The 12961-nt window shown below is 32.8% G+C and overlaps 1 protein-coding gene across 1 annotated transcript in view; it reads right to left on the bottom strand.

Moving 5' to 3' along the window:
* The window catches only part of LOC136984887 (caspase-8-like), a gene marked incomplete at its 3' end in the record, with an annotated part of 38334 nt that overhangs the window by 22907 nt on the left and 2466 nt on the right, over positions 1-12961 (bottom strand). The window contains 2 exon segments of the mRNA XM_067282032.1: positions 2577-2887; positions 11779-11898. Coding sequence (XP_067138133.1) covers positions 2577-2887; positions 11779-11817 — 350 coding nt within the window.

Raw genomic sequence — 12961 nt, 5'->3', positions numbered from 1 at the left:
AGAATAGATTTCGAATGGGACCCGGGTCATGTGGAGGTTCTCGGCAATGAGACTGCTGACCATCTTGCCAAACAAGCTGCAAAGTCCTCAGTCACTAGTACTTTCAGTTACATTCCTACCTCGTACATCTACAATCATGTCAAGAAGCAAATCTTCATTCTCTGGTAAGACAGCTGGGACCATAGGCTCACCTACACTTTCATCCCCAAGGTTGACACTACTGTGATTCTTCACCACTTTAACCCTAGTTACACCCTGACTCAGCTACTTACAGGACACGGAAACTTTAAGCAATACTTGCATAGATTTAACCTTGGGGACAATCCACAATGCGATTGTGGTATTCAGGAAAACCAAACACCACTTCACTTAGTTTTTCACTGCAATAGATACAATCGTGTTAGGGATAGTTTAATGAGAGCTGCTATTCTGGAAGGGTACAACCGGCCTTGCAACCTGCACCAACTCATTTACACACATACAATGTTCCATCATCTACCTGCATTCATATCCCTTAGTGGGGCTCTTGAAAGCACTCACTCTGGGGACACAGATGGCAATTAGCTTTCCCTTGCTTTGTTTCAACTGTCGGTATATAGCTGCCTTTCAACTTTGTATTTTAATTGTTATTTTCCATCTTCTTTTTCAGTCTAAATTTAGTTAGTCCTAGTTGTAAGTTAGATTAGGAACTCTTAGCTTGGTTTCCAGTTAGGTTATGATAGGTTAGGTTAAATTAGATTAAAGTTTATTAGCTTTAGCCATCTGGTTAGGTTTGTCCTAGGTCAGGGGTGGCCAACAGTTTTGGCCCCCGGGCTGAATTGGAAAGAAAAATTTTCTCACGGCCCAAATGAAATATTAAAATTAAATCATGTTAAATACAAATATGCTGACCTGGGCAACAGGTCAAGTTTGTTCAAACAGAAGTTCCTGATGCATGCACAATGTCATTTTACAATGCGAAGAAACGTACAAGCAAAAGAAAAGAAAAAAAAAAAAAAAAAAAAAAACAGGTCAACAGGCAGATGGCACGGTGCATCACACATCAGCATAAACAGAGTGACATGTCAGAATGGCAGACGAGTTTCAGTGAGTGTGGGATCTTTCGTTCTTCATATAGTGTAAATTTATAACAGACAAATACAAAAGATGTAAATCTCTACAATGGAAATTTTTAAAAAAATGAAGAAGTATTGCGAATCATCCATTCAACCAATTATTGGAAGTTAAGTAGCTAATATTAAAAAATTAATCGCGGGCTGCATAAATACATTATGCGAGCCAGATCCGGCATAATGTATTTATGCAGCCCGCGATGTCCTAGGTTATGGGAGATTAGTTTAGTTAGGGAGTAAGTTAACATTTTAAAAAAATAAATAAATACATTAATAATAATAATAATAATTAATAAATAACTTCTATATTAGTTCAGTATATAAATATTTAAAGAATTTCACAATATAAAAATAATATTTTTAAAAATTATATTAATCACAATTTTAACATAGAGAGAATATTATATAATTAATCATATAGGAAGAAAGAAACTATATTTCGCAAATAAATTAGGAACTTCATAACATTGGAATAGATTATTTTAAATTTTTCTGAAAAACTTAAAATTCATCATTAATAACTGGTATCCAAAACTAAAGCAACATTCTCACTTCTGTAACCTGTTACCGGTGCATTACATATAAAAAAAATACAGTGGGTGACAATGTTTGTCACCCACTGTATTTTTTTTATATGTAATGCACCGGTAACAGGTTACGGAAGTGAGAATTTTAAGAATTTTACTCCGATGTTGAGATAAAGATGAACTCTATATTAAAGCAACAGTTATGTTGTAAGGCATATGTGTATTTCAATCAGCATGGTAATCTGTGTCCAAATAACTTTATTGGCATTCAAAGGGATAAGATACAACATGAAATAATGTCAACAGTTTCACCTCGAAACACATTTTTTCCACACTTTCTATGAGCACAATAGAATTGCACCTATGTGACAAAATACGATGTGCTATATATATACAGAAAAATTGTTTCTAACAAGCAATTTTCTGCTGAGATCACTAAAACCAGGAAGTATTCCTGATACATCAGTAATTTATCACGCATGCCTCTTAGATGGCATTTGGATGATTCACTGCAATCTATTCATTTTTGTGGTGTTTCTATGCACATTTGTGTGTCTGTTTTAATTTTGAATACTACTGTATATTAACAGGCTTTTCTGACAGAAGTGCATATGAAAAAAATATAATCAAAATGATTCACATCAAATCCTTTAGTTAGCTAATAAATATTAAAATTTTATAATTTAAGTGCTGAAGATTTTTTTTACTTTATTTATATAAGCAATATGTTGCAATACTTATAATTTTATTAAAAAAATATGACATCAACCTTTGATTTAACAAATCCCATTCAATGCTCAATGTTTACTTTTAAAAAAAGTATACAAAGATCATACTCTTGACACATCAAAATGAAATACATTAAGTGTTTGTGATTATTATTAAAACCTATATAAATAAATATACTTTACTTATATTTTAATTGAAATGAACTTACCTTCCAGAATCAATAATAGCTGAACCTTTTTTCAGGTTTGTTTCCATCTGATGGCGACAAGTATTTAACATGATCAATAGCTTATATTTTTTAATGTAAAATAAGAGTTCTTTTAATAAATTATATTTATCATTGTCACTTGTATTCCATAATAAAAAAAATTCTTCTGCAGTTTTTGGACAGTCTTTGGGCATATGATCCAAACACAAGAAATAAAATTTCTTAACATCATTAGGAACCAAATAAGACAAGACAGTCATAAAATTTACATCTTTCTGATGGTAAGATACAGCATCACAACAGATCTCCATCTAGAAAATTAATATAAAAATTTGTATCAGTTTTCTGTAATATAAATTACTAGCAGGTAAGGCTGGCGTTGCTTGGGCAAAAAATAATAACAGAAAAAATTAAGTTTATTAGATTATTTTGTAGTTCTAATCCTTCTATTATATTATAGTATTTGACAAAGGTTATATTATGTAAGAGTTTATCTCACCAAGTGCCCAATCTAACACATTTTAAAAATTCTTTAAATTGGATAGAAGAATAAAGAATTTTTAAAATGCATTAGATTGATCACTCAGTATTATAAACCCTTACTTAAGATATCCTTTGTAGTGATATGAATCAAATACTGTAAGATATTATATTATATTATAAACTTTAAAACAAAAATCATATAATGAGTTTGCTTATTTCAGCCTACCATTGTCATGTTTATTGTGATACTCAGATGGTACAAAATGGCACAAATTCAATTGAAAAGAAGATAGGAATTGAAAATATATCTTAAATTTTTCAGATATCATAATATTTTCTAATGTTAACTCTAAGAAACTGTACCATTCACAGCCAAATATCAAATGATAATCTGCCAACCAATCGAATTTTGAAAAAACAAGCCAAATATTTAAACTCAGCACCTTCAAAAACCACTTAAAACATAACCATCTGTCTCTTTGTCCTTGCTTAATCTCAAGAAACGAGTTAGATAGATGAAAGTCAAGATCATATGTGAAAAGCTTAGGGGTAGGAGGCCCAGATTAACTATATATGAACTTCCGGTTTGGAACAAAAGTCACATTACTTTGATTCAAAATTTCCCCCAAACAGTTACATAGATGACTGACATGACACTATTACTAACAGGTAAAGTCTGATGTACAGGGGCAAGACCACTACTAAAAGAATTTAGAACAATGTGAAGAAAAGTTGCAGCTTGGCATTGTGATGATGTCACAATAAATAAAAGCTTGTCAGAATTAGTTTGATTTATTTAGTTACGCCAACATGACACAAGTGATCCACCAAGGAGGATTTAAGTTTTAAACATGAAAAAAACCCAGAAAACTCCACATGGCCAGTCTGTTGGCCATGTGCAAATCCACAATCGACTACCAGTATTTGGTGATTTTATCCACTTGGTTCCTGGAGAGTACTTATTGTGTTGCAATTTAAAAAAATTGTTGATCTAGGGTAGATGTACCAGTTTTGGCCAGTGTACCAGTTCTGGCCAGAAAACAAATTTGACTTAAAAATATAATCACCACATATTCAAATCTGTCCAACAAAACAAACTTTTATTGTTAACTGTTCACACAGTTAACAATAAAAGTTTGTTTCGTTTGTGATTATATTTTTAAGTTAAATTTGTTTTTCTGGCCAGAACTGGTACTACACTGGCCAAAACTGGTACATCTACCCTATAAACTTCCACTGCCATCCGTTTGTTGCTGTCCTTTCTTAATCTTGAGAACAAAGTTATATAGATGAAAGTCATGATCAGACATGGAAATCATAAGAGAAAAAGGACCATATTAACTATATATGAACTTTAATATGTACCGCAAGTCAAGTTATTTTAATTCAGAAATTCCCCCCAAATGGAGTTAGATACATAACCAGCACGACTCTATTGTTAACAGGAAAAGTACAGTGTATGGGGGCAAAACACTACTACACTCTACACAGGCAGGTGCTATGTACTACCTGTCACAGCATTGATATAGAGTCTATTTTGCACTATATCATTGCTGCAGTAATTTGGTGAATATAATATATATTTTTTTTTAAATTATATTTTTTTGGTAAGAATTACATTTAGTTAATTATTTTGTTAAATTTTTTTCCAATAGATGTAAAGCCAGCAATCAAATGTAGACAGAAAGTAATCGATATATAAAAATTCAATCGATAATTTGGGATGGGATGTACTGTACAACATGATATTAATTAGAAGTATTTGTAGGGATGTATAGCGAACAAACACACATCCTCATTTATATATATATACACATTATATAATATTCTATTCATATTTTACTTTGTTTCATTCATTACGATTACTGCAATAATTAATTTTAAATAAAAGTGCTTCATCAACAATGGACATATCTATTGTCTTCAGATAACAGCAAATTTCTTCAGTTTCCAGCAACAACAGAGAAACAGAATACAGAACATCACAAACATTTCCAGAATCCACATGATTCTGGCTTCATGTTTAAAAAATTTGTTTGAATTAGAATATGTAAAAAAGAACACACATGCTGGTTAAATTTTGAATAGGCAGTGCAAGACATGAGCAGAGCAATTCTACATCACTGTGGCTATGACAGATCATGCCTGCCAGGTTTTCAATAGCTGTATTTCATCCTTGGAGTTGATGCAATTGCAATTAAGGCTGGCTTTAAACATTTCAAGGAATTCTAAAAGCCTAATGTGGTAATTTGCAGAGGATCTGATAAGCTGGTCCTGTTGTAATTTAGTTTCTATACCACATAGAAACTAAATTACAACAGGCCCAGCTTATCAGACCCATCTTCAGATGCATATATTGACAGGCAGTAGTAGGTTTTGAGTGGTCTATATTGTATTTGTGTTCATGAATCCCTCTGCTCTAAAGACCTGCAGCTTGATCAAGCCTTGTGTTCTTAACTTCCCTACCTTTCTTTTAAAATCTAGTATTTCTGCACTTTGTCCACCTGGCCTCACCCTTATTGGTTGGTCTGATGTGTTCTTTAATACAAAAGAGGTAGAACCTGTTAGATGTCCGTGTTTAACAACTCCTCAACGTTAGTGCTCGTGAGAAGAGCGCGAGATCTCATCCTGATATTTTAAAATTAATATCCCCGTTTTTTTTAGTCTTAGTTTTTTTTTTTGTTCTTTCTCTGTGCAGTCAACTGCTTTGTGATTTATGTCTATAAGAATAACTTCAATAACTTCAATTTGTTTGAATTAGAATATGTAAAAAAGAACACACATGCTGGTTAAATTTTGAATAGGCAGTGCAAGACATGAGCAGAGCAATTCTACATCACCGTGTTAAGTTTTTTGAAGACATTGCTAGTATGTATAATTTGGTCATCCTATCCTGTGCTGTGAACGAACAAATTATCATCAGCATATCGAAACTGAAGTTAATGACAAAAGATCTTAACCCTAACACCTCCAAACTTTGAAACTTTCCCTTGTAATTCCAGCCTTTTATTTTTCTGACAAAAACAATTCTTTTATAGTATTTGTGAGACTGTCAGACAGGCACACATTAAGTTTTGTGTCGGTTTTTATTTTTGAAAGATGAGAGTGGGCAGATGTCTGACGTTGCTGGGCAGTATGGCTTAAACAGGTCTACATTAGGCCATAGTTCAATCTTATCTAAGAAAGATACTTTATAATCAAAAAGACACGAGCAGCTAAAGGAGCAACAAAAATCACATCTGAGAAATAAAGAACATTGAAGAGCTCATAATGGAATCTGAAACTGATCTGACAACAAAAGAATGCCAAGAACTCTTGAATGAACACCAAGAAACTCAGTGAGATATGTTTTCTTCTGAAAAAGAGAATTAATGCAAACATCTGCTATTAAATATCTTTTGAAGAAGTGGGAGGATGTCAGAACAACAGTCTTAGAATGGCATCCAAACCAGGTTGAGGTTAATAGGCTTAGGGATCTCTACAATTACAATGCCATGAATTACTTCTGAAAACTCCTGAAGAAGAGAGAAAAGCAATCGACATTAGATATATTCTTTAACCCCCACAAACGGAAAAAACATGACTAATAAAAATGCAAGACTGTGTATATATGTATTTTTATTATTACATATAAATAAACATAGTAAGAAAGTATATATTTTTTATTTTTTGGAGTTTCCAGAACAAATTAATCAAATTCTTATAAAAACCTATGGTAAAATTGATAATCGGTTAACGAACAATTTGCATAGCAAACAAAGTCTTGGAACGGATTATGTTCGTTAACCGATCACCCACTGTATACTTTTGCTCACTTTTGAACCTAATCCTACATTTTGTAATAATCTTTTGTTTTGTATACCATAATACTGCATACCATAATTTTACATAATATTGCACTCACTTTTTCAGAACCCAACTACTGTGTTATATGGGGCTTGTAAAATTTAAACATTAGTATGAGGGCATAAAGTCCTATTAAGATGGATTTATAAAAAATTACTAGTATTGAATAAGACTGAATTTGTAATTTAGTTTCTAAAAATATTAAAGTATTATTTCTAAATTATTTTTAGCTGGTACATCTACTTATAACACAGAACCTGACCACTCTTAGTGGTTGTGCTACCAAAGTACTTTTCACAATGCTGGAAGTAGCAGCATGGCAAGGTAATATAAGATTGTTAAAATAAAAAATAAAAAATACACAAATAAAACATAAAAATAAATTAAATTGCCAAAATTAACTTAAAATTTATAATTTTCTGTGGCAAGTAAACAAAATATTCATATTCTCCATACACATTAGTGAAGAATCATGACTTAAAGAAAACTATGCGAAAGTATTACTGTTGGGGTCGTCCATTATGAAGTACGTTGCTCTGGGAACAACATTTACGTACTATTGAATGGATCTGTCTCATGGCTAGTCACATTGAAATTAAAGAAGTAAAACACATAAGTACTCATTTAAAAAATAAAAGTTTATGCAAGTTTTATAAATGTTATTTTTTAAATTAGCCTGAAAATGGTTGAAAGTTAACTGATCTTCCAACTGATCAGGGAAATTCTTCTTCACTTGAGTGATTATAGAGACTTGTTGAACTCTGGACAGGCATATGATGTAATGAAAGCACTCTTAGACGAGCAACATACTGTATATGGAAGCAGTTATGCCATTTTCATTTTACATGCAAACAGATTCATAATATTTTAGAAAATGGCAAGGGTAAATTGAAACATAGTAACAAAATTGTTACTATGTTTCAACAAACTCTTCCATCATCTATGTCAGTGATTCCAACATCTAAAACAATGTTTTCTGGTTTAAGTGGAATATGCACATGATTTAAGAACACAAAGAGTATTATTAAATCATATTGAAACTGCAAGATCTACCCTCCCCGCCACGATTTATGACTGTCCTGGACTTCAAATCTATGTACCCTTCAATGGAACTCCCCCCAGCCTTCTACTCCCTTAGAAATTTTCTATTTAATCTAGTTCAAGACAGTATGCTACACCAACAGATACTCGAGATGGCCCATCTCATGTGTTACGACTCCGTTTTTAAGTTTGACGACACTATTTACCGACAGAAGAGAGGTGTACCGATGGGTAGCCTGATGTCAGGGGGACCTCTGTGAAATGGTCGTCAGACAACTTGAGAATAAGGTCCTCCCACCTTTCCTTCCTAACATCCTATTCTATAAAAGATACACAGACGACATTCTTATCATGTGGAGAGAGATCCCTGACATGGCATCCTTCGTGCAAACCATCAACAACAACCCTTTCGATCTGATGGTTGAAATGGAACAAACCAGCACGGAGGAAGCCATTTTCTTGACATAAAAATAAGTATAAAATAAAAAGACAGTCGCTTCCAAAAAATAATTTTTAGTGGATCACCATTTATTTCCTTACACTGTTCAAGAATAAAAACTTTAGGACGACCCGACCTTCCTTTTTAGGCTTCACGGCCGCCCAGGAAACAATTCTATAAAACACAGGAAAAACTCCAATTAAAATTATAAAAATTTTCACAAATATTGGAAATGGTGACCTTACGACGTCTTGAGTTGCATCCATGTCTTCCAGTTGGGATTTTCGGACCTTATATCCACTTGTAAATTTGCGCTGTAAAATGTAGATTATCTTGTCCTCCCTCTGGCGGCAAATTATTATTAAATTTTTTAGTTTTAAAATTTCACTGAATGAAAATATTTTTTTATATAAAATAAAATGTATAATGAAATAAATGGTAATCCACTAAAAATTATTTTTTGGAAGCGACTGTCTTTTTATTTCTATATAAAAAATATTTTCATCCAGCGAAATTTTAAAACTAAAAAATTTAATAATAATTCGCCGCCAGAGGGAGGACAAGATAATCTACATTTTACAGCGCAAATTTACAAGTGGATATAAGGTCCGAAAATCCCGACTGGAAGACATGGATGCAACTCAAGACGTCGTAAGGTCACCATTTCCAATATTTGTGAAAATTTTTATAATTTTAATTGGAGTTTTTCCTGTGTTTTATAGAATTGTTTCTTGGGCGGCCGTGAAGCCTAAAAAGGAAGGTCGGGTCGTCCTAAAGTTTTTATTCTTGAACAATGTAAGGAAATAAATGGTGATCCACTAAAAATTATTTTTTGGAAGCGACTGTCTTTTTATTTTATATAAAAAAATATTTTCATCCAGCGAAATTTTAAAAATAAAAATAAGTGTTGTAGGACCCAGCATCCACACATCCATATACCACAAACCCTCTGCTACCCCCATGTACATACCAGCTGGTTCGTGTGACCCATTCTCATACAAGGCAACCACCTTCAACGCTCTAGTTAGAAGGGCATTCTTGCACTCGTCAACGAAGCAAGCCCTAGCAACAGAATTAGCCTGCATTAAACAGATTGCAACCGAGCACGAGTTCCCGACCATCACATGCCACCTGATCGGATGCTACCATCGCCTGAAGGATGCTTCCACCGCAAATAATGCCGACTCACAGCCAGATGCTTCTCCACAGGTCCCCATCACATTCAACCCATACCTTAAGACTGTACATAGGAAGATAGCCAGCCAACACGAGATACGAATAGCATACAGAAGATGCCCTACGATTTTCCGTATCCTACGCAATGAAAAAGACTCCCCCCCATCACACCAGACTCCCTGGGGTCTATTTATCCCAATCAGAAACCACAGATGAAACGAGGACTTATGGTACATCAGTTCAACCAGGCGTTCATTAAATACCCATTTGCAGAAGTACCAAGCTGATGTTCGACACGGGAGACTTACCACAGCCCTGGCCACATATGCGTTGGATACAGAGATTGAGGCACAGTTCAAAATAGCTGCTGTTATAGTCAACACACCCCACCAAGAGCAACTCAGCTGGCTTGAGGCCACAGCCATCTACAACACCAGCTGGACAGCCACGTGTGTCAACCAGAAGGAGGAGATGACTCTGTCTCAGGCATGGCAATCCCTTTTGAATGCCAACCCCCCATCCAGCACACAACCACGCATATCAGGAAGGACCCGCTTCACCAAAAGACACCTGATCCTACTAAACAATGTACACTCCATCCAGGGAACCAGTTGACCTGAGGAAGAGCAAAGTGATAGCTCGAAAGTGTTTGTCAACCGCACTATATATATATATATATATATATATATATATATACAGGGTTCCTACTCAAATTTTTGTTTTGAATTCCCTGACTTTCCCTGACCAACTTTGTCCAAATTCCCTGACCCTCACATTTCTTACGGTGTGGAATATCAACATAATAAAACAGCATTTTATTTACTGCGAACATCGAGTATATCTATCCCTCTTTTTGCCTAGTTGTATGTTTCAAAGACTGCCACATTAAAAAAACACAGTATGCATACAACCTGTAGAAAAATGTATGATAGAATCCACAACTTCAATGTAATGAAAAAATAAGCAATTTACAAATGAAACATGAGCTTTTTATTTTATCATCATTTATCAATATTATTTGTATGTAAATCTAGTAAATACAAGATAGAATACTGTTTGTTGATTTTATGCTTTGATATACAAATAGTACTGTACTGTACTTAAAATGAACTCTTGACTTAGAAACACATAATTTTAAAATCTTTCAACAAAAAGAGTAACTTTTTTTAAACAGCAACATAATTTTAACAAAAAGTTAAATTTAAAAATTTTCAAATAAAGCATTTGTTCCCTCATAAAAAAAATCGATCATGTAAAAAAAGAAATAGTTTTCTTTTGTCAACCACATTATTTCAAAATGGCATAAAAATAGATTGTATATAAAGAGGGATAGGTGTAAGTTTTTACTATAGCTTCTCTAACAAATCCACTAAATCTAGCAAAAAATTAGCTGAATTGGCAACTCATTAAAAGAAAAAAAATGTTTCGTTGTCGCCATTTTTATTTTGGTTTCAGTGTAAAGGCCAGAGTTTTAATAATTATTTTTAATAATTTTTATTTATTATTTAATTTCGCATTAAATTTTGTCTTTGCATAAAATTTTCTTAAGAATGCAGACAAAATTTATCTATTTTAACCCTTAATTACAAATCTTATAATTATTGCAAATCATATCACAAACCATCTTTCTCACTTTTATAGCAAATTTTAATAAATGAACTAATGTTTTCAGCAATCTTAAATAGCCTTCCTCAGGTTTAACATAATTTCAAACATCAATTAGAACATAAGATTTGAAATTTTACGTTTCACTTGTGAGATATGATGACTCTTTCCCTTTGGGAAAATAAAGGGAATAAAGTTAATTCTCTCAACGTCAGGAAAGTCGAGGGACTAATAAGTATGTGGGAAACATGGTACAGACGGACGAAGACACCTCTTTACCATTTAACCCGTTTATTGTAAAAATATGCTTACAATATAGCTAACGTTGTCTTTGTTTCTCGTCTTAAGTTCATAGTGGCAGAAGTGAAATCTGGAGCAATGTTCAGTGAACGATCCAGAAAAGAAAGTTCATTTGATTTCTGTTTTGATGTCTAGCACTAACATATATCACTCGTGTTTTTCCTGAGTTAGAAAAGTCCTCCTTTTGAAAAGCAACTGTTAATTTGTGGAAGGAAAAGGTGGCCCTCAATCGTTCCCTGGATTGGTTTCGGACCATCACCCACGCTTTATGATGGGGATCTGGGGATCTAATGGATTCTCCGATTTACTTACGTCAATCGAAGAATCAGAGTTCACAGAAGTATTCATCATCTTTTCAAACAATGGAAAATTCAACTCCAATCCAAATGATCGATCTTGAGAGCTGCACTGTCTTGACTATTTCTCAAGTTTCTATAAAAAAATTTTTACTCATTCCTTTTTTTCATCTAATAATTTAATTTTTTTACATTTTTCTATTTTAGTGAGACTTGTATTCCTATGACGTCATAGTATTACGAAAATTAGGATTCTTAAAATGTATAGAATTTAAATAAAATAAAATAAATACACTCAAACCTGTTTTTGTGCGGTGGATAGGGACCACATAAAAGAAAACGCATAAAAAAAAAAAAAAAAAAAAAATCGCAGGAAACTTCACGAGTAGCTATAAAAAATAGTTTTCGCAACACAAAAAGTATTTTTTTTATGCGATGAATAGGGACCACATAAAAAAGCCTCACGTGGAAAATAACTCAAAATCGTACGAAATAACTAGGAATTGCTTTTTTAACTCCTTGGGCCTTTTTCTGCAATCCCTAATGGGGTAAAAATCCTCTAAGAAGTTTATTTTTTATATCAATTGTTTCCACTTAAATACGAATCTAACATTTAAAAAATTTGCCAGGAAATAATTCCCACGAAATAAACACCCTCCCAAAAAGTGGTTTTACAGAAAAACTATATAAAAAGTTAAAAGTATTTTAAAAATACTTTTATTTGATAAATATAGCTGCAGGAAGTGTTATTCTTTTATTAACAAGGCGTGAAATTTCACACCTGCAGTCTACATTTAACACAATATTTCTGATTTTTATGCTATTAAATAGAGGGGACCGAAAAAAAGGTAAGAGAAAAAAATTTTACTTAATAAGAAATGAAAAAAACTTGATGTCATAGAAAACATCCAATAGAGTTTTAAAAAATTTTACAGAAGTCAATTATGTTCCAATTTGATTGAAATTTTCATATACCGCACAAAAACAGGTTTGAGTGTACAGAAATAAACATCAAACGAAATTACAATTATATGTTAATAAAATATAGAAGTTCGGAGCATAGAATCATAACTACAAATCTTTTTCTTTTGCAACATAACTATAAAAATTGTTTTGTTGTTGTTTCGCACAAAAGATAATCAAATTTATTTTAATTTTTTAGTAATTTAATTCATTTTTTTAAAATTTACCAGCTTTTA

Source organism: Centruroides vittatus, unplaced genomic scaffold, assembly GCF_030686945.1.
Source record: "Centruroides vittatus isolate TY-2023 unplaced genomic scaffold, ASM3068694v2 contig_936, whole genome shotgun sequence".
In the NCBI taxonomy this organism is placed as follows: domain Eukaryota; kingdom Metazoa; phylum Arthropoda; class Arachnida; order Scorpiones; family Buthidae; genus Centruroides; species Centruroides vittatus.
Note: the sequence above shows the minus strand (reverse complement) of the source record. Positions and strands in the feature narration are given on the sequence as shown.